Source organism: Podarcis raffonei, chromosome 13 (genome assembly GCF_027172205.1).
Source record: "Podarcis raffonei isolate rPodRaf1 chromosome 13, rPodRaf1.pri, whole genome shotgun sequence".
NCBI classification, from domain to species: domain Eukaryota; kingdom Metazoa; phylum Chordata; class Lepidosauria; order Squamata; family Lacertidae; genus Podarcis; species Podarcis raffonei.
This window is the reverse complement of record NC_070614.1, coordinates 30,411,752-30,433,889: the sequence shown is the minus strand read 5'-3', so window position 1 is coordinate 30,433,889 and position 22,138 is coordinate 30,411,752. Positions and strand designations below refer to the sequence as shown.

At 39.9% G+C, this 22,138-nt stretch overlaps 3 protein-coding genes and 1 pseudogene across 3 annotated transcripts; all 4 read left to right on the top strand.

Annotated features, from left to right (window-relative positions):
* The first annotated feature begins 2,000 nt into the window (after positions 1-2,000).
* Positions 2,001-2,957, top strand: LOC128400437 (olfactory receptor 5B21-like). The gene has a single exon (XM_053362626.1). The coding sequence runs from the start codon at positions 2,001-2,003 to the stop codon at positions 2,955-2,957; it is 957 nt and encodes a 318-aa protein (XP_053218601.1).
* A 2,342-nt stretch (positions 2,958-5,299) lies between these two features.
* On the top strand, positions 5,300-6,288 carry LOC128400436 (olfactory receptor 6N1-like; annotated as a pseudogene).
* Positions 6,289-10,590: 4,302 nt separating this feature from the next.
* LOC128400424 (olfactory receptor 1019-like) lies at positions 10,591-11,958 on the top strand. Its single transcript, XM_053362610.1, has 2 exons — positions 10,591-10,608; positions 10,981-11,958. The coding sequence occupies exons 1-2, from the start codon at positions 10,591-10,593 to the stop codon at positions 11,956-11,958; spliced, it is 996 nt and encodes a 331-aa protein (XP_053218585.1).
* A 2,820-nt stretch (positions 11,959-14,778) lies between these two features.
* LOC128400423 (vomeronasal type-2 receptor 26-like) lies at positions 14,779-21,874 on the top strand. The gene is made up of 5 exons (XM_053362609.1): positions 14,779-14,985; positions 15,206-15,541; positions 16,750-16,968; positions 19,620-19,743; positions 20,958-21,874. Exons 1-5 carry the CDS (start codon positions 14,779-14,781, stop codon positions 21,872-21,874), a joined length of 1,803 nt encoding a protein of 600 aa, XP_053218584.1.
* Positions 21,875-22,138: the final 264 nt, after the last annotated feature.

The following is a 22,138-nucleotide window of genomic DNA, read 5'->3' as shown; positions in this document are numbered from 1 at the left end:
TGATCAGCCTCTGCTTCCTCATTAATATTTCCTGTGGGATTAGAGTTTTGCTTAAGTCTAACAGGATGCCCCAGTGGTTTTTCTCCTAATTTCCCTTCTTCCTTGGAGACTCTTGTGCCATTGATTATCATGCTTGCAGTTTAAACTCATCCTTACTGAAATTAATAGTCTGTAAATTAACAGGCCATGAGGCAGTTGATATTTAAAAGAATTGAAATCATTCCAAAAGACATTTAGTTTTTTAGTAACGAACTCTGTTAAATGCTTTAAAGTGGCATGCTGCAATGCTGTGAGGAATCTAATTGGATGTCTTGTCAGCAAACCACAGATTTAATAACTTCTCCAACTGTAAAATCCCAGATTATGGGCAAAGTATAAGGTAGGATGAATAATGAAGGAAAAGATGAAAACTGAGACAGCAGTAATAATATTTATCTTTAATAAATGTTGGAATGGATGAAAATGCAGGACTGGGTCAGCACTGCTTTTAAAATTGTCCCATGTGACAAAAGCAGCAGGAGAAATGAGACATATCTAAAGAGATTTATCATTGTTGGAAGTTAAAAGAAAGGTGCAAAAATTAGACACTTTTAAGGTCAACTGGTTCTTTTTTTAGTGGGAGAATTAATCACATTCTTACTTTTTAAAATTTCCCATGGAAATCAAGAGGTCTTTGAACTAATATATGATGACTTGGTTGACCACAAACTTGACATGAGCCAACAGTGTGACGCGGCAGCTAAAAAAGCCAATGCAATTCTGGGCTGCATCAATAGGAGTATAGCATCTAGATCAAGGGAAGTAATAGTGCCACTGTATTCTGCTCTGGTCAGACCTCACCTGGAGTACTGTGTCCAGTTCTGGGCACCACAGTTCAAGAAGGACACTGACAAACTGGAACGTGTCCAGAGGAGGGCAACCAAAATGGTCAAAGGCCTGGAAACGATGCCTTATGAGGAATGGCTAAGGGAGGTGGGCATGTTTAGCCTGGAGAAGAGGAGGTTAAGGGGTGATATGATAGCCATGTTCAAATATATAAAAGGATGTCACATAGAGGAGGGAGAAAGGTTGTTTTCTGCTGCTCCAGAGAAGCGGACACGGAGCAATGGATCCAAACTACAAGAAAGAAGATTCCACCTAAACATTAGGAAGAACTTCCTGACAGTAAGAGCTGTTCGACAGTGGAATTTGCTGCCAAGGAGTGTGGTGGAGTCTCCTTCTTTGGAGGTCTTTAAGCAGAGGCTTGACAACCATATGTCAGGAGTGCTCTGATGGTGTTTCCTGCTTGGCAGGGGGTTGGACTCGATGGCCCTTGTGGTCTCTTCCAACTCTATGATTCTATGATTCTATGATGCTTATGAGTCCTGCTCTTAAGATCCAGAGTAGGAGAAAGCAGGAGAGACTGGGAAGACCTGCATTCAAGCTCCTATGTATGTAGCCCCATTTGCAGGGACAATATTTTTTTGTTATTTCTTCAGGTGATGGTAATATGTGGAGCTTGTTTTGTTTTGGTTTGCTTTTAGAAGCATAGTTTAGCCTCCTCTCTCAAGAAAAAGTAGTGGCTCTTTTCTGAGTCTGGAGAGGTAACATTTCTCCATAATGCCTCTTATCTTTCAAGTAGAGATATTTCCCATTCTGCATCTGTAATGGAATTGTTTCAAACATGTTTTTAATACATTAATTAATTTTATTACTTATGTGTTTGTTGCCCTAGGTGCCTTTAGAAGGAAGGGTGGAATATCACAGCAGCAGCAACAACAACAGCTAAGCTGTAGCACACTGCAGAGAATGTTGCTGTGCATCAGAGAATGTTGCTGTGCATCAGAATGTTGTTGTGCATCAGTACCATTCACATCGAGTTTTAAGCATTCAAATGTGCTTAAGACTCATTGCTTTGATTGCTCCTCTGAATGGTGAAATTGAAGGCCAACCCATAATATTTGCAATATTGTGTTCCTCTCTTATTTGCACCAGATTATATGAATATGTTTTACCCAAAGATGCAACTTCTAAGCAGCACCGATAAGGAAAATCAACCTAATGTGACCGAGTTTGTCCTTATAGGATTTAGTAATCTCCGAGAGCTGCAAATTCTTCTCTTCTTGCTTTTTCTGCTTTTCTACATGGTTACCTTGGTTGGGAACATTCTCATTGTCATGCTTGTTATAGCTGATAAACATCTTCATACCCCCATGTACTTCTTCCTTGGGAATTTTTCTGGCTTGGAGACCTGCTATAGTTCTACTATTCTGCCCAAGACTCTGGCCAGCCTTTTAACTGGTGACAGATCTATTCAGTTCAATCTCTGCTTTGTTCAGCACTATTTCTTTGCATCATTTGGGGCAGCTGAGTGCTATCTCTTATCTGTGATGTCCTATGATCGCTATTTAGCTATATGCCGACCCTTGCATTATGCAACCCATATGAATGGTAAGTTCTGTGTGAAGTTAGTTGGTGTCTCTTTCATCAGTGGATTTCTGGCTATTTCCATAACAATAATATTAGTGTCCAGGTTAGCTTTCTGTGGCCCCAATGAAATAAATCATTTCTTTTGTGATGTCTTTCCACTCATAGAATTGTCTTGCAGTGACACTAGTCTTTTGAGGATTTTGATATTCCTTGTTGCTTCTGTATTCACCGTTCCTCCATTTTTGCTGACATTGATATCTTATGCTTCCATTATCACTGCCATATTGAGAATCAAGTCCACCAGTGGCAGACAAAAGGCCTTTTCTACTTGCTCATCTCATCTTATTGTGGTCACAATTTTCTATTCCACAATAGCCATTGTCTATGTGTTACCAAACACTGTCACACTGAGAGACCTTAACAAAGTATTCTCTGTTTTCTATGCTGTCCTGACTCCCATGATAAATCCACTTGTCTACAGCCTGAGAAACAAAGAAGTAAAGAAGGCACTGAAGAGACAGATCCGTCAGTTGCTTGTAGATACATAGCTCAAACAAGATGAATCCATATGTTTTCATGTACCAAATAGGAAATTGGATTTTATCAGACTGTATCACAATAAACAAACAAACAAACAAACAAACAAACAAACAAACAAACAAATAAAACACTGCTCAATTTCAAAACCAGTTTATCTTGACACATGGGAAACATTATCCCAATCTTTCACGTGAACACAGATCTACCCACCGTGGAGAAAGTGGAAAGAAATAAGATTCACACACATACTCTCATAATGTTGGAACAGGGGTCATCCAATTAAGCTGAAGGGTGGGTGATTCAGGACAAGTAAAAGGATACACTTTCATACAGCACACAGTTTAACTATAATGACCATTCACCAATCCAGCAGTGGGCGACGTTTGTGACCCGGTGCAAGGCTCTCCCATCATCCCACAGCCAAGCCTCTTTCTTCCTGCCCATTGACATGTCCCCAACAGCCGTCATGGTGGCCTCTGGGTTCCCACCAAACCCAGATTCAAATTCAGTCAATCTGCAGGGGCCAGGGGCTGGGGTAACAGGAGCAGACTATGCCAAGGGAAATTTCACTCTGGTCCGCTTGTATAAAAGGGGGCCAAAGCAATCAGTGGCATGAATCTACCAACTTATAATGTGGTGCTAAAGCATTCATGCTGAATTTACATATCATTTAATATTGACTAGTAATTAACATAGTGACTCTTGCAGAATTAATGAATTAAGCCAGGTAGGCAAACAGTCAGCCAAATCTGAGTGCATCATCCGAGTCCTTTGCCTCTTGTGTTAGAATGCCTGCAAGGTAACATTTCATTCTCAATGGTGGCAGCTTGGGGTTTGGATCCTGAACCCATCAAGGCCATGGCATTCCAAAGCATAGAAGGGTTACATCCAGTGAAGTCAGCAGTCACTTATGAGTTCCCTGTGACCATTCCTTTCCAGGTACGCCCAGCAAGCATGTATGGATCCTTGGCCACAGTATCTTACTTTTGGCTGGTGTCCACGCAGCTGCAAATCAATGGGGAAACACCTGGGCATCCACCCACAAGTCCGCGTATCCTGGATGGGCCAAAGTGAGATTATTCCCTCATGTGAAAGATGCAGTGTCCATCTGGCTGAGTAGTCCCAGCCATACTGGGTAACTTCAAATCGATAAAAACATAGCAAAACATTGAAAGAGGGATTAGACCAAAAAATGGGATTAGATCCTCCCCTCCAGCATAGAATATTTGTTCATATACCCCCGGGTTTACAGCGGTATATAAATTCAATCTATCAATCAATCAATCAATCAATAAAATACTAGATTTGATGGCTATATGCTAGTTTGCCTCTGAACATCAGTTACTTGGGTTTAGGAGAAGAAGGATGCTACTGCACTTATGCCTTGCTTGTAGGCTTCCCATATTAATCTGGTAATTTGAATGCTGGACTCTGATCTCATTGACCTTGGCTCTCATTATCTTTTTAAGTAATCATCCTGTTGCACCCCACCCCAATCTCTGAGCGATGCAAGACTCCAGGGGGGTTCCAAGTGGCTTGCCCAGGGTTTGTGTTTTCTTTTGGAAAATGAGGCATAGCAGAGACTGTGGTGTCATTTATGGTTCATTTATACATATATGTAGCCTGAGTCTAGCCTGATGGAGGGATTCACAGCATTGACACTCCAAGAGGGTCCTATTCCTCTCATAGCTGTAGCCCTGGATTCAAGCAGACATCAGGCATCATGCTGCCTTTCAGCCTGCAGCTTTCCTTCTCAGTCACATCACAGCAAACTCCCATCCTAAATTTGAAATTTCTAACTCACCTTGCTCCTAATTCTCTCTACTCTAAGCTGTCTTTACCTGAAGAGTGAGGGACTCTACTCACTTGCCATCCCACAATGGGTCCCTCTGATCCACTGTTCTCTTTGTTACATTCATTAGAAGATGCAGATTCTTCCATACACAGCAAATTTCCTCTGGGGATTTCATATTTTCCCCTTGTGGTTCCAAGGGACTGTTGATGTTGCTGAATACTGTTTTAAAATAGGCATCTTATCCATAGCAAGAGCTATGCAAAGGAATATGTTTAAAAATAGGAAGCGAGCTGTTCTCTACAACAAACAATTGCTTTCAAGTCAGTTGTAGTTTTATATCTGTCATTTCCAGATATATAGTTTTTTGGGGGGTGTTATTGGACTGGATCTATGAATTTGAAAGCAACTGGCTTTCCACATGGAAGAAAAACATGACAGTAAGTAAAACCAGTGTGTTAAATAGAAATTTTACTTTTTGGACTGACTTCAACAGTGGAAGTGTGTGCAACATAAGTAGTGATTAAAGTGATCCACAATATTATTTATTTGGTACAGATGCAAGCTGGTGAAACCCCAGAACTGAAAAATCAAACAGCCATCAAGGAATTCATTCTGTTGGGATTCAGTCATCTTCAAAACATGAAAATTATTCTGCTACTGGTTTTTTTCCTGATCTACATCATGACCATGGCTGGGAATGTCCTCATAGTTGTGCTGGTTGTGACTGATCGACACCTTCACACTCCCATGTATTTCTTCTTGGGAAACTTATCTTGCTTGGAGTCCCTGTACACTTCAGCTATATTGCCTAGAATGCTGGCTAGCTTCCTGACTGGAGACAGGACTATTTCAGTCAATGGTTGTTTTGTGCAACATTATATTTTTGCATACCTGGCAGCTGTGGAGTGTTATCTCCTTTCTGCTATGTCCTATGATCGCTATTTAGCCATATGCAAACCTCTCCATTATGCATCCCTAATGGATGGCAAGTTATGCCTCCAAATGGCTGCTGGTTCTTGGGTGACTGGCTTTCTCGCTAGTACTACAACAATCATATTGATGTCAAGGTTAGTCTTCTGTGGTCCTAATGAGATTTCTTTTGTGACACTTTCCCAGTCATGAAGTTGTCTTGCAGTAACACAGTTCTTTTAAGAATACTGATTTTAATTTTTGTATCTATATTTACCCTTCCTCCATTTACACTAACCTTAATGTCATACGTCTATATCATTACTGCCATTCTGAAGATCCCATCCATTACTGGGAGGCAAAAAGCCTTCTCCACCTGTTCCTCACACCTCACTGTGGTAACCATTTTCTATGGCACAATAGCAGCTGCTTATGCCTTACCAGACTCTGCCACCATGGGAGATGTGAACAAAGCCTTCTCTGTCTTTTACACAATCATAACACCTCTGATCAACCCTCTCATATACAGCCTAAGAAACAAGGATGTAAGGGAGTCTCTTCAGAGGTCTGCAGTTGTAGCATGGGTCAGAACTAGGGTAATTGATCATAAAAGAGGATTCTGCAGAATGTGTTAACAAAGAGATAGGAAAATAATAAGAAGGAAAATGGAAAGTTCTCATGAAAACCATTAAAAATAAGTGTTTACCTATTATAGCACCATAGGGAAATCAATCCTATGGGGTTGGGAAGGTAGAATCTGGGGCAGAAGAACCACCAAATCCAAAATCCTACTGACTTTGTGCCAGTAAGGGTGGAAGTTGGGGTTGACTATGCAATGGTAGTTGTAGCAGATATACGTAGCTGGTCTCCTTTTGAAGAAGAAGAAGAAGAGTTTGGATTTGATATCCCGCCTTTCACTCCCTTTAAGGAGTCTCAAAGCGGCTAACATTCTCCTTTCCCTTCCTCCCCCACAACAAACACTCTGTGGGGTGAGTGGGGCTGAGAGAAGTGTGACTGGCCCAAGGTCACCCAGCAGCTGCATGTGGAGGAGCGGAGACACGAACCCAGTTCCCCAGATTACTAGACTACCGCTCTTAACCACTACACCATACTGGCTCTCCTTTTGTTTGGTTTCAGGGGTTTGTCTGATTTGGGGAAGGTGGCATTTGGGTCCAAACACCTGAAATGAAATAATAGGAGAGTAAGTGCAACATTTAGTGATGTATGGAAGTGAGAGCTGGACCATCAAGAAGGCTGACCGCCAAAGAATTGATGCTTTTGAATTATGGTGCTGGAGGAGACTCTTGAGAGTCCCATGGACTGCAAGAAGATCAAACGTATCCATTCTTAAGGAGATCAGCCCTGAGTGCTCACTGGAAGGACAGATCGTGAAGCTGAGGCTCTAATACTTTGCCTACCTCATGAGAAGAGAAGACTCCCTGGAAAAGACCCTGATGTTGGGAAAGATTGAGGGCACAAGAAGAAGGGGACGTCAGAGGACGAGAAGGTTGGACAGCGTTCTCGAAGCTACAAACATGAGTCTGACCAACCTGCGGGAGGCAGTGGAAGCCAGAAGTGCCTGGCGTGCTCTAATCCATGGGGTCATGAAGAGTCGGACACGACTAAACAACTAAACAACAACAGCAAGTGCAACATTGTAAAAGGATTTCCTTTTTTAGGGAATGGGTGTGAAGCAACATACCTATTTTCTTCTCTCTCTCCCCTTCCCTCTTCCTCCTTCCCTCTAGTATTTGTAGTCATATTTAATATATAGGAATGTAAACATGAAATACCAATATAAATTAATAATCTCATATATTCATATGGAGACAATAAAATATGGTTTAAATAACATTAAGAATACGTATTCAGTGACCTTGTCTGCTATTATATTTACAGCGTAAAGGGCTGCATAATATCTTGGAATGATAGATTCCAAAAATTATCAAACACATTCTATTTTTCAATAAATTTGTTTCCCCCCTCCCCTCGTGTTTTAAAGTCAACATATTTGCTAGTAATTTTGGGGTCCTGGCATCAGCTGCAGAGCTTTGTTGGTTGCACTTTTTCTTTCTCGGGGTTGCTCTGATAAGTCCTTCCCCCCAAAAGATTTTATGGATAAAATTGCTGCCCTGGAAAAAGCACAGAAATGGCCACCCCAATTTGTTACCTGCAAATGAAGGTGAATTCGATGGCAGGATTTATTCAGTGTTTGTACTCCAGAAACTATAATATCTATAGGTTAAGTTGCATTTTTAATAAGTTTATGAAAAATGGTACTGAACTTCAGAGTTGTACTGTGTGGGAGCCCTCATTAAGCAGTAATTATGGAAACTTTTTTTCTTTTAGTAAGATTTCAATTTATTCTCCACCCAAGCAAACCATGTGTGTTCTCCCATTCACCACAAAAGCCTATGAGTGACTCAAAAGCCTATGTGTATTTCAAGTATAAAGTCTAAGAGTTGTTGCAAGGAGAATCCCTGATCTGGACCTTGTGCAAAATAGAAATGCTACAAAATAAACTGCAAAAATAAACTAACACGTTGTTCTTCAACAACTAGCAATGCGGCCCAGTCTTCTTTAAGTTCTTCATACAGTCCAAGGTCTAGACTCTCACTGCTCCCAGAGAGAGATCCATACATGCAACTTGTTTGTTCATAACGCTGAGCTGAATGACTTCTCCTGCTGTGAAAATAAAGTGATCTCCAGTTCCAAGAGATGGGGCATCAATTAAATTCGACTGGAAAGAAACCTTCACCCCTCCATGCTTCATCACCTACCTAATGCAAACCTCTGCACAGCATTTCAAATACAATGAATACAAACATAACATTTTATGAACAATAAACTTAAGTTTTTAACATGACACACTGCCCAATGGACTCTGTGTGCATCAGCATGCTATCTTGACCCTTATGAGTGGCGGGGCCTATGAAATTATTTCATTCTACTCTGCACCAAGCCAGGCCTTTTTGCTTTTTGAAGTACTGTATGTTTAAGGAAGTTTTTAAGGCTATCTGTCAAGTACAATTTAGTTGAGTTTCCTGCATTGCAGGGGGTTGGACTAGATGAGCCCTGAGGGCCCTTCCAACTCTACAATTCTATAATTCTAAATGGCTGTTGTAACGTTAAGCACATGATGCTCAGAAAAAACATGCAGTGGAAATATAGCTAACATAGGACAGTTTTTTTTAAAAAAATGGTTAGCCTTGCCTTCTCCATCTTGCTAACCACCAGTTGCTCTGGACAACAATTCTTTTCAGTCGACATGTCCCTTGGTCAGGGGTGATAGGAATTATAGTTCAAATCATCTGGAAGGTATCAGGTTGAGAAATGCTGGTTAGCCCATGTGGCTCTATTGGGCTCTGGGAATTCCTCTGACTTGAGGAACTACATCTATCCATATGTATGAATCATAGGGATTAACTGATTCAAGGAGCAATTTATGACTGGGCATTGGTATATTTAGCCCCAGGCCTCTGCAGAGATGGGGGGGGCAGTCAGGTACCCTTGCCCTGCACCTTGGAGAGCTAAGCCATATGAAGGCCCCTGCCAGGGACCAGTTGCTTTTAATGTTTGAGTTTAGAACTTTATTCTAATTTCTTCTAATTATTCTAAACCGACCATGGGCTTAAGACAAGCCTGTTTGGTCTCAGTCAAAATTCCAACCTTGTTCACTGGCCTCTTGGTCAAGCAGTTTTATATTTCATACAGGGGCAGGGAATGGCATATCCAAATTAAGCCAGGTAAGGGATTTAATTTAAGGAAGGAGTGGGGAAAATTAAGGTCTGGGAGCCAAATGTTGCCTTCCAGGCCTCTCTGTTTTGCATTTGGTACCCACCACAGTCAACTCCTCTTTTGCCAGGCCACATTCCTCACACTCCTTGTGTATTTTTTGCAATACAGTGGTACCTCAGGTTACAGACGCTTCAGGTTACAGACTAACCCAGAAATAGTACCTCATGTTAAGGACTTTGCTTCAGGATGAGAACAAAAATTGCGCGGCGGCAGTGCTGCAGCAGCAGGAGGCCCCATTAGCTAAAGTGGTACCTCAGGTTAAGAACAGACCTCCAGAATGAATTAAGTTCTTAACCCGAGGTACCACTGTATCCTTGGATATTCCCTGCCTTGCTGGAATGTGTCCTTGCACTCTAATGACACTTGCTTGTTCAGATGGATGGTGGAGATGGGTGTGAGAGTGTGTGTATCCACTAGGCTACTGTATAAACATAAAATCCATCTCTCCACCCTCTTTTTTGCTTCTGACTCTATCTACCACTGCCATGTGCCCCCTCCCTGTCTGCCAGAATTGAAGATTGCCCACTCCTGAATTAAGATGCTCAGCAGACATCATTAAAGAAAATAAATTTATATATTGCTGATTGCTCCCTGTCCTGTAAATTCCCCTTGAGTGCAGAATGCACTAGTAATAAGGAGGGGCATCTTGTAATAATCACTATACCAAGGAGAAGCTAATCTTAATGTATAAAAGGCAAGTCACATTCAAAAGATTCTTTCAGATGTGATAGGTTCCTTTCTGTATTTTCTCCAGTAATATAATAATAATGGACATGGTTCTGTTAGCATCTGCCTAGAAATATATATTTAGACCTTGTGATCCAGATTAAGTAGGATTGTCTCCCTTTGTCTGTTTAGAGAAAGAGACATGAAGGTGGAAAGGAACCTGGCCACATTTAGGAGGTTTCAATTAACACGTTTCTTGATATTTTGACTTTCAGTGTCACCCACATTTTTTTCTTCAGACTAAGTACTGCCATATATTAAATGAAAGAACAGCAGAAGAATCACAAAGGAGATATTAGATAGTATGGGTAAGACTATCCAACATGACAAAACAAATTCTATAGATGAAGAACTTCTAATGAAATTATGTGTTGGTTGCTGAAACAGACAAAATTAACCTATGTGAATCAGTCATGACTACCCAATTAAAGGTATGTGGCCTTTTACTCTCTTTTGAAATATATAAAATGCATGCAATATAGTACTTAACAATGCTTAGAATTACAAGGGTGCAAGGCTGCTGGAGGTGTGAGTTAGATGGAGAAATGGAAATTTGGCAGGTTGGATTTCTAATGCAGATATTGTAGTTCCATTAGGTGGAAACAGGAAACCCATATTCCATTTGAGAAATGAAATTATGATTGTTGGAACTATAAACTCTTGCAAAAACTAGCCAGGTTAAAAGTTGATGCAGCTGAACAATTATCATATGTAGAACAAAAGAAATGTGCTCCTTTTGAAGTGTTAAGATCCAAGATATAAAAACCATTCAATTTTGCCATGAACTTGTTTCTTTTTTACAGGTGCAGTTATATGAAAATAAAGAACAGCTAAATCATACACATGTAACTGAATTTATTCTTCTGGGCTTTGGAGATCACCACCAGCTACTGCTGATTCTTCTTTTCCTTTTGTTCCTTTTTATCTACATTGTGACGATGGCTGGGAACATCCTCATCATTTTACTAGTTGCCACTGACCGACACCTTCACACCCCAATGTACTTCTTCCTTGGGAACCTCTCATGCTTGGAGACCTTCTGCAGCTCAAACATCTTGCCAAGAATGTTATCCAGTTTCCTTACGGGAAGGAAAGTGATTTCAGTCAATGCATGTTTTGTGCAACATTACTTCTTTGGTTTTTTTGGAGGTGTGGAATGCTACTTATTATCAGCAATGTCCTATGACCGGTACTTAGCTATATGTAAACCTCTCCATTATGTCACCATGATGAATGGCAAATTGTGTTTCCAACTCATAGTGAGCTCTTGGTTTAGTGGTTTTCTGTCAATTACTATGACAACGATTATCATGTCCAAGTTAGTTTTCTGTGGTGACAATAAAATCGACCATTTCTTTTGTGACACCTTCCCCATCATAGAACTATTTTGTGGTGACACTAGCACGTTAAAGTGGTATATATATGTTTTATGCTCTGTATTCACCTTTCCCCCATCTATATTGACCTTCACATCATATACTTTCATAATTATAGCCATAATGAAAATCCCTTCTGCAACCGGAAAACAAAAAGCATTTTCTACCTGTTCCTCTCATCTATTGGTAGTTGCAATTTTCTATGGCACACTGATGGCTGTCTATGTGATTCCGAACACTGACAGACTGAATGCCCTTCACAAAGTCTTCTCTATCTGTTATACCATCCTGACTCCCATGATCAATCCCATCATATATAGTTTAAGAAATAAAGAAGTAAAGGAAGCAGTGAGGAGACATATTTCATTCCTAGTAGTGCAAAATGAGAAGAAAAGACTGACTTAAGATTTGCTAAAGGTGTTGCTTTCTCAAAAGTGACTTCAAATTTGATAGCATCACTAAACATATATGCTTTCATTTTGATTGATAAATGTGCTCCTTTTTTGTGCACATTAGAACAGCACACACACAAACACACTGAATGTGGAATGCCAGAATCTGGACTAGTTTCATCCCAAATTTAGCAAATTTCTAGCCTCCTTCCACAGGCTGAATCTGGCTAGAGAACCACAGAAATACCTGGGTAGGCCTTGCTCTATATTTTCAGTCAGGAGAGAGGTACAAGTTTATAAGAAACTACATTTTCTTTCCCAGGAATCATGCATCTCTCACACACAACTAAACTTTGATGCTTTCACTTGGTTACTGTTAGATCAGAATTGTATGTGGGATTTTTCTAATCTTTTCTTCATTACCTTTTATCCTCCTGTTTTACCTTTCATTTTTGTCTTTTCCTCTCCCTCTCTCCCCTTGACCCCAAATCCTCTCCTGTCCTGGAAACTCAAGGTCTCTAACTTTTGCAATATTCCTACAAGACGCAAAGCTTTTTATATATGTGAAGTACATTTGTAATTGCTATGTAATCATATTGTAACAATGTTGTTGATGATGACAATGATAACAGTAGTACAGTAGTCACTCAATCATTTAATATTGATTAAGAACATGTATCTTGTTTTGATCACAATTTGTATTTGTATTTTTGCAACAAGTTCACCTTTGGTGGGAATTAAGACTAATTTTTTGGTGGGGTGTGCATGTGTGGTTTACCTTTTGTAGTTGTGGTATATATTTATCTTGGATTTAATGTTTTGTTGAGTATTGTGTGTTAATTTTGTGTATTAATTTAGACTATTGGTGGCATTGAACAAGGGGAAATTAGCAACTTAAAAAAAATACAGGGCTGAAATGTACATCTTGCAGACTGAGGTGTCTGAAAACAGATATGTTTTGCTTCCTTCCTGAAGAGATACAAAAATAGAGCAGATTTTTGTATCTCTTCGGGGAGATTCCACATCCACAGAGTAAATGTGGAAATGAATTATAATGATATCATAACTTCAGATGATGTTGGCACATGGAACAAGGACTGGAGAATGTAAACAACAGTTGGGTGTATCTGGGTAGAGGCAGTCTGTCAGTTGTTTTAGTTTGGTTTGACCTGTATCAAGCTTAAAACAAAAGAATTTACCACAGTTCACCTAGTTCTTCTGGGTGAAATTAGTTGTCTATCTACCTTTCAATTACTGAAGCACCTGGGTAAATTCCCTCATGCCCCATATTCAGCTGAGGATCATCAGAATTATAGCAATGAAGGGATGTATTAAGAAAAAATGTTGCAGTGAAAGTGGCTAGGAGTACTTAAGTGAAGCTATAAATAAGACCACCCTTTGGCCTGACCTGACATTTCTACCTCAGATACCTAACTCCTAAGTGAGATTGTATTGTTTTATAAGCAAGATGGTTTATATTGAGATTATCTAGTTCATGTGTGGAATATGTTTTTCTAGCCTTCTCAAATCACTTCTTGACAAAATTCTTTGCATGTTCCATCTGGACCTCTGAGTTGGTCTTGAAATTTTATTTTTGGTGAAGCAGGTGGCAGCACAGAGGTATGAGGCACCTCTGAAAAAATATCCACTCATTTTAACCCTCCACCCTCTTCAAAATTCCTTGAATATTTCGCAGGAAACACCAAATTCTTCTCAAACACCTTTCCCATTTGTGTCCAATTCAGAAGGCAGATAGAGAGATAGATTGGAATGTATCTTCATCTGAAGGTTTTCTTCTATTACTTACTTCCTCAGTCTAGGCATGCATCAAAAATCCTTGTTCTTCCTCTCTCTTATTCAGTCAATCTTTTTTCTAAAGGCCTTACTTTCTTATCATAGCCCTGGGATACATGTGAAGGAAACATGCCCTGGCAGACCTTGTTCTGAAATGTTCATGATGCTCTCTCTGGTATTCCTTTCACTGCTGTTTCCAAATGTGGTAGGGAAGGAAACCCACTTTAAGTGTATACTTGAACACCGCTACCCAGAGGGGTACCATAAAGATGGGGATTTCATTATTGGTGCACTTGTATCTCAGTTCCTTACATGGGAAAAGCTAGAGAGATTTGATATTCAGCCTCCTCTTGCTTACTCATTAGATCCATAGTAAGTCACTCTTCTTCCTCTAAATGTGTTAAAGCTGTTTCAAATATGTTGTGAAATGCTTCTTATAAAAAGTTCATTTATTTCAATAAAGATGAATCCCTGTAAGGTTTGTGTGTGTGTGTGTGTGTGTGTGTGTGTGTGTGTGTGTGTGTGTGTGTGTTTGGTGGGTATACAGACATGGTTCTTCATATTCTTCACACATACTTGAATACATATACAAAAATATTTAAATAAGGGCTAAACTGGGAAGAATTTTTTTTAAATCTTCAGCAATTACATATATTTTCCCCAAACTACTCAATGATCACTCCAAATCAAGCTGGTATTTCTGTCCATTCCACACATTACGCAGAAGTAAACCTTGGTTTGCCTGTGAATGTTTACTCAACAGCTGCCAACAGTTGTGATTTCAATGGGGTGTACTTATGATTCAGTTCTATGCATTTTGTTATGATTACTGCATTTTTTATAAGTGGTTTCTTGCAATTACTCTTGAAATTAAATTTTGCAGTGTGTGTGCATGTGTGGCGGTAATGGAATACTGCATCTTCTGTGCATTTACGGAATTAATTCTCATTGCAGTCCCTTGACTCGCAATTATCAACATGTTCTTGCCTTGGTCTATGCAGTAGAGGAGATAAACAAGAAACCCAATCTGCTACCCAACATGACTCTGGGATTTCACACCCATGAAAACTATTTCAATGCAAGGAAAACATATGAATGTTCATTAAGTATCCTTTCAGGAAGAGGCAGAGCAGTTCCCAACTACACCTGCAGGAAACAGAACAACTTAATAGCTGTTATTGGAGGGCTAAAGTCCATGTCATCCATTCAGATGTCAACTATCTTAGGTTTATACAAGATACCACAGGTGTGTATATTGGGAGAGACTTTCATGATAGAACATTCAGACATCCAGATCTTCTTTTGGCATATTATTTATCTCTAGCGATATTAGACAGTTTATATGTGAGCACGGTTTCACCACCAATAGGAAGGATGTTGGGATGTAAATTAATACGGAAATGTGTGATACTTTGTTTGTGACTCTCAGTGAAAAGGTCACTTGTCTTCTTTCCCCCTCATTTTAGATCAGCTATGGATCATCTGATGAAGTATTGAGAAGTAAAACCCTTTTCCCATTTTTCTACCGGACTGTCCCAAATGAAGGTCTTCAGACCTTAGGAATAACCAAATTAGTTTTGCACTTTGGTTGGACCTGGGTTGGCCTCATAGCATCTTATAATGATCAAGGTGAAACCTTTGTCCTGAACTTGAAGAAGGAATTTGTCCAAAAGGGTGTGTGCATTGAATTTACAGAAATGCTTCCAAAAATGCTTGATAATACTATGCATGTAAAAAATAAAATAATTAAGTCATCCTCCAGTATCATTGTGGTGTATGGAGATACAGATTTCCTCATCTGGGTAAAGATAACTATTGAAAGTTCTGCAGTTTCAGGGAAGGTTTTAATCATCACATCCCAATGGGACTTCCTATCTAGTGTCTCTTATCTGCATATGGGATTTTCTTCCTTCAGTGGCACCTTGTCATTTGCTCTCCATAAACATGAAATTGTGGGATTTCGCCATTTTCTTCAGAACATAACCCTCAGCAAATACCCAGATGATGTCTTTCTGCCACATTTTTGGGGGGCTGCATTCAGCTGTTTCATTCCATCACTAGATTCAGGCAGCATGTTTTGGCAACTATGTACTGGAAATGAAAGGATTAAGGATTTGCCTAAGTACAAATTTGATTTGCAAACATTGGACTTGAGCTACAATATATACAAAGCTGTTTATGCTATCGCAAAATCTTTACATGAAATGTATTCATCCAGATACATCACAACAAAGCTGGAGAACAGATCAAGACCAAAGATGCATAAAATTAAACCATGGAAGGTAGTAAGAATATTTACTTTCTACTTATTTAAGGTTATGAGCAATTGCTGCTAGCTTCTGTTTCCACTAAAGAAAAGTATGTCTCAGGATGGATCTATGTTAACAAAGGAATATTATTATTCAAGGTTTCCATTTCCTGAGAAATTGAAAGATGAATGACAGCAATGATGGTCTCCAGCTTAAAGAAGGGGGAACCAAATTTTCAGTTTTCCAAAAACCCGCCTGTTCCCACCAATGAAACAATTCAGTTGCAGTTATTGCTACCACTTTCTACTACTTGCTTTAGTGTATTCTTGTTAGTCAGATTACTATTGTTCTTCAAACTGTTTTTCCAGTGGCGGCAATCGTGGCTTTGCGTGGCCATGGGAAAACCAGGGGTTCTCAACTGCATGACCACCAGCAGCAATAACAGCTTTTACCAGTAGCAGGGACTTCTGGGACATCTCTCCAAACTTAAGATTGGCCAATAGTGAGTGTGGTTTGGGAGATGAACCTTAGGGAGCTAGTCTCCACTCAGATCCATCTCTGTTGCATAAATTCTTGCTGTGCTTTGAGTGGCCAGCACAGTCAACACACTCACTCTGTATCTTTTGGCCCTGCCCAAAGGCTAGTAGACAGTGCTCCAGCACAGCCTTGCTGTGGAATTAATCAGTTGCTGTATTAAGGGCCAGGGAGGAATTTGCCTGCAGACAAATTAAGCCTGTCTGGAGTTTTTGCCTACCTCATAGCAACAGTCACAACTTTTGGCAGAAAAGGCATTGGGTTGTGTCAGTGAAGCTCAGATGCTGACAGGAGAAGAAGAACCAGGCATAGAAAGAGAACAGTTAACAGCAGAAGACAGAGAGGAGGGGGAGAGCAGCTGTAATCTGAGCTCTGAACAAAGGGGAGACAAAAGACAGGGCCAAAGTGACAGGCGGCTGTGTGAGAGCTCCAATAGTGAGTTAGATGTTGGAATGCAGGAAGCATTCTCTCCCAAATCTCGTAGGATCTCAAAAGTGGCTGAGATGTGCGAAAGATACTGGAAAAGAAGGTGGGGGCTTTCATGCTGGGGAAGGGGGAGGAGCTCAGTCTGGGCAACTCCATCTTCTGGGGAGGATGGTGAGTAGAGGAGCTCCGTCCTATTTTGTTGTTTTAGCAATAAATCTGAAATAATTAACAGCCAGAGTTGTCTCGCATTTGTGGGAGAGGCCAAGCCATAACAGGTTGGATCCTTAGTCAAAACTGCAACAAAATGTTAAGGGTACTCTGGTAAAGGGGTCCATGAGAAAAGTTTTGATGATTAGCCCCCAGATGGGGGCTAATGGGACATAAAACATCCCAAATCATGGCCTGCAATATTACTCTGTCCATGTGTTTCAATTAACTGGAGAGATCATGCTCATGGTCCCACAACTGGGGGTGGCTCATTGAGTGATAACAAAAGACAGGGCCTTTCCAGCAGTGGCCCTTGGTCTCTGGAATTCCATCCTTGAGGAAATATGGCTAGCCTGTCATTGGTGGCATTTAGAAGCCAGTTAAAGTTTTATCCATTCGCTTGGGCCTTTAAGACCCAGTAGTTGAAAATGCTTGAAAACTTTTTCCAAGTTTGTGTTTTTGGAGTCTTAATGGTGTTATGAATGCTTTGTGATGATGTTTTTAATTACATTGTTCCCAACTTGGAGGACTTGCAGTATACACATAAAAGCAAATCATGCATAAAAATAAAACTATTACCCTTACTTCCCATTACAAAAACACACACCAAAAGAACCACATTGTCTTCAAAAATGACTTTTAAAATAACAATAGCTTGCATCCAGACTAAATTAGTTGTACTTACTTCCCACCGAAATCAATAGGAATTAACATTAGTCATGATTAAAGTCTCACATTGATTTCATATTGACTCAAGTTTGGGTGTAATCCAATATTTGTCTTCCACATTTGAAATTAACCAAACAGTTACTTTGGCTTGCCAGGTAACTTGGTTCAACAGCTGTGGATCCATTACCGTGAAAGCCCTGCTCTGAGCACAAGAAGAGTCCACGTCTAAAAATGAAAGTGCCCAGAGTCAGGCTTCTGCAGCATAGTGCATAACTTTATTACTCCAAGCATGTATACAGAGGATGTCTGTACAGGTCTAATGTTTTTATTATTTGGGATATGAATGCAAAAAATGCTATTGCGGTATATTAAAAAATGTTGCTTGCATTTGAGCAAAAAATATTGACCATTGTGCATTTCCTTCTTCTAATTGATCATGCTATGCAGCTGCATCCTTTTCTGAAGGAAGTCAGATACCATATTACTTCAACAGATGATGTCTTTTTTGATGAGAGGGGGGAATCAACATCTGGATATGACATTCTCAATTGGTTTACCCTACCAAACAATACATTAATTAACAGGAAAGTTGGTAGAGTCTACATGCGCCATCCATCAATTGAACCATTTTTCTTTATAAATTCAACAAGAATTGTTTGGCAAAAGAATTTCAAGAAAGTAAGAATTGCTATGGGGTTGTTGTTGTGGTTTGTTTTGTTTTTTATTTTAATCACTGATAATTAATATAATATACTACTATGCACTAGCAATTTCTCCCCCTACCACACTAAGTAGTAATTTCATATATCTTTAAATCTTTTAAATTGAATGCAATTGAAGATGAGAATCAGAAAATCTGTCTATTTCTGCTCCATCATACTTTTGCATTTCTTTAAAATATATTCGCTCAAAATATGTATTTAAATATGGAAAAAATATACACCTGCCCCATACTTTCTGTCTTGACTGACATGAATCAGCAGGGCTTGGAGTCAGGAACATGGAGTCAGGAAGATGGGAGAAGGAGACACTGCATCTCCTTTTCTCCCTCTCAACCGCATGTTTAATTAGGTTTTCAAGCCTATTTAAGCATTAGGGCTCCCGCTGTTTCACTTGGGGGCTTGGTTCCAGGATAAATCAGGGCTGATAGGAAGCCCTGGATCAGCCCCAAAATCAGAATGGGAGTCCTGTGTGCAGCTTCAATAAATACACATTGCATTTGACCCATGGAAATGTCCACAAATATACAGATTCCCAGTAAAGTACAAAAGAATAAAAAATACATTTGAAGCCTTCATTTGAGCCATTTATTTTGTTTTCCCAGATATATAAAGTTTGCTTATATTCACAAAAAACATATGGTCTTTCAGTAATCTCTTTCACATGCTGACATGAACCATTGCTTTCCCCCATCATTTTTGTGAATCTCTATTCTATTTTTTTCCTATATAAATAAAACATGTTTTTATTAAAGATTTCTTGGTTTACAGAAGTATGTGCAATGTTTCTTTTTTCAAGTTACATTTTCTACAGTTCAGTTTCATTTGTTGAGACATTAGTGTTACCTAAGAAGAAAAGGGGGAAAGAGGTGGAGGGAGGCATGGTGAGTGGGGGTGGGGTCGGGTGGCAATGTTTCTATTACATATGTGTGAGGTTTTTTGTCAGCATTGCTTGTGTGGGTTCTCTTTACTATTCGCTTGTGTTCCTTTGGTTGTGAGAGAGGTTGGGGTTGGCCTAAGGTGTGGTTGTTTGTTTGTGATTGGCTGTGGTGAACTTCGTTTTCATGTTGTTTTAGGTTCCACAATCTATCTGCACCAAGAGCTGCCTTGAAGGTCAGCATAAGATAGCCATTGAAGGGAATCCTGTCTGTTGCTTTGCTTGTTCTCCATGCCCAGAAGGAACGTTTTCTAACTACACAAGTAAGAGCTATGGAGAGACCATGTCTTGCAAAAACCTGGAATATAGTCAATGTCCTGTGAATTTCAGACCCACACATATAGCTCTGAAAAATCAGAAGGGACTTTGTTCTTTGCAAATTCTCTGTATGCAAATACTCTATTACATGTAAAGAAGGGTGTTTTTGTTTGTTTGTTTTTTTACAATTCATTCATTTTATCAGAAGGCATCTTCATAACCTATTTGATTAGAAAGAAGTGGTCTCAGAATTTTATCTAGCCCAGCCTTCCCCAACCTCTTGCCCTCCAAATGTTCTAAACTATAGCACCCATCACTCCGAGCCAGGATGATCCAAAACATTGGGAGGGCATGAGGTTGGGGAAAGGTGATCTAGTTAGTGAGTATAGGCCTTAAGATAGTTGAAAGTGAGTTAGAGACATAGTTTCATGTCAGGCATAAAATCATGTATTTTGACTCACTGTTTCTGTTTTTGATGCAGTGGAAAAGCCCAGCAAAACTGTTTACTTGATGTGACAGTGAAATGAGTGTGGTACAAACTTCATGGGAAAATTTTTAATACTACCTTCAATGTCTAGCGGAGAGGACACCTATGATGTTTCTACAGCCTGATTAAACAAACAAGTGCATATATTTTGCTGTATTAATCTCAGTGGAATCAATATACTGGTTTATCTTAAATTTAAGTCCTACAGAGTTTAGTTGGCTTGTGGTTCATTCTCTAATGCAGGGAGGGCCAACCAAAGACCAATACGTGACCCAGCATACTTCTACTGCAGAAACATGGGGGTGGTTGGAACAAGAGCTCTGACCACTGAACCCCAGAGGGGACTTGTAGGTGCAGGAGAGATCAGAAGAAGCCCCATGCTGCCAAACTCACACATGATGACATTTTTTTTAAAAAAAGGATGCTGGCACCAATGCCACTGCTACTACTAAGATAAGCAGATCCCCCTCATCTGAACAGATGAGCTTACTTTCCAATCTAAGGGAGATGGAGCTCAGTTTTTGGTTTGAATCCCAAACCTGGACAAACAGTTTGTAACTACAGGAGGGAGACACATGCACCTTTAGATATATTATCAAACTATCAGGAGCTCACATTGCATGCCATGTCAGTTTCTGAGACTAAAATGGATTGTCTTTGCATCACTTCAGTTGGACGTCCTGGCTGCAAAGCATTCCCCCCTCAAATTTAATGTTTCTTCCTTTCATTCAGATGCAGATTGTTGTGAGAAATGCCCAGAAGATCAGTACCCAAATCCAGATAAAACAAACTGCATTCCAAAGTCAGTCACATTTTTGTCATTTCATGAGCCTTTGGGGATTGGTTTGGCTGGGACAGCTGGTTCCCTTTTTCTTATCACAATTTTGGTGCTAGGGGTTTTTATTAAGAACCAGGATACTCCCATTGTAAAAGCCAACAATCGGAATCTTACCTACACCCTTCTCATTACCCTGATGCTCTGCTTTCTTTGTTCCTTCCTATTTATTGGTCAGCCTGGAAAAGTGACTTGCCTTCTCCGACAAACTACTTTTGGGATTATATTTTCTGCCTCTATTTCTTGTGTCCTGGCAAAGACTGTCACTGTTGTTCTGGCTTTCATGGCCACTAAGCCTGGAAATAAGATTAGGAAATGGAATGGAACAAAATTGACAAACTCCATCACTCTTTTCTGTACTCTTACTCAAGTTATCATCTGTATTGCCTGGCTTAAATCCTCTCCTCCATTCCCTGATTTTGACTTTGAATCTGAGGCTAATCACATAGTAATCCAGTGTAATGAAGGAGCTGCCCCTATGTTCTACACAGTCCTTGGTTACATGGCCTTTCTTGCTATTGTAAGCTTCTCTGTAGCTTTTCTAGCCAGGAAGCTGCCAGACATTTTCAACGAAGCCAAGTTCATCACCTTCAGCATGCTGATTTTTTGCAGCATTTGGATCTCATTTATTCCCACATATTTCAGCACTAAAGGGAAGTTTATGGTGGCTGTAGAGGTCTTCTCCATTTTAGCCTCCAGTGCAGGCTTGCTGGGGTGCATCTTCTTCCCCAAAGTCTACATTATTGTCATGAGGCCTGACCAGAACACCAAAAGGAAGTTACTAAAGAAATCAAATGCTGGAACAAATAAATGAGTTATAAGAATAAAAGACTCTCTTGCTCTTTAATTCCTAGCAATGAAAGAAGGACTTTTGGAAAACACGTCCAAAAAAACCATCCCCTTCCATGGGAAAATTTTCTCTTTGCAAATGTGTAAGAGGATTTTGAGAGAGGGGAGACATTTTTGAAGAAAATAATGTGGTGGATGCCTTACCTTAGTTTAAACAAAGTGGGATAATCTTTATGTTCTTTTTGCACATGTAGTGACTCTGAGTTAGTATGAGGCTTGTACACCCTCC

Excerpts from the sequence above, each read along its gene's own strand:
- LOC128400437 (XM_053362626.1), top strand. The coding sequence starts at position 2,001 with ATGCAACTTCTAAGCAGCACCGATAAGGAAAATCAACCTAATGTGACC.
- LOC128400423 (XM_053362609.1), top strand. The coding sequence starts at position 14,779 with ATGACTCTGGGATTTCACACCCATGAAAACTATTTCAATGCAAGGAAA. Across the intron at positions 14,986-15,205 it reads GTTTATACAAGATACCACAG|ATCAGCTATGGATCATCTGA; the intron begins GTGTGTATATTG and ends CCCTCATTTTAG. Across the intron at positions 16,969-19,619 it reads GCTCCAATAGTGAGTTAGAT|GTTCCACAATCTATCTGCAC; the intron begins GTTGGAATGCAG and ends ATGTTGTTTTAG.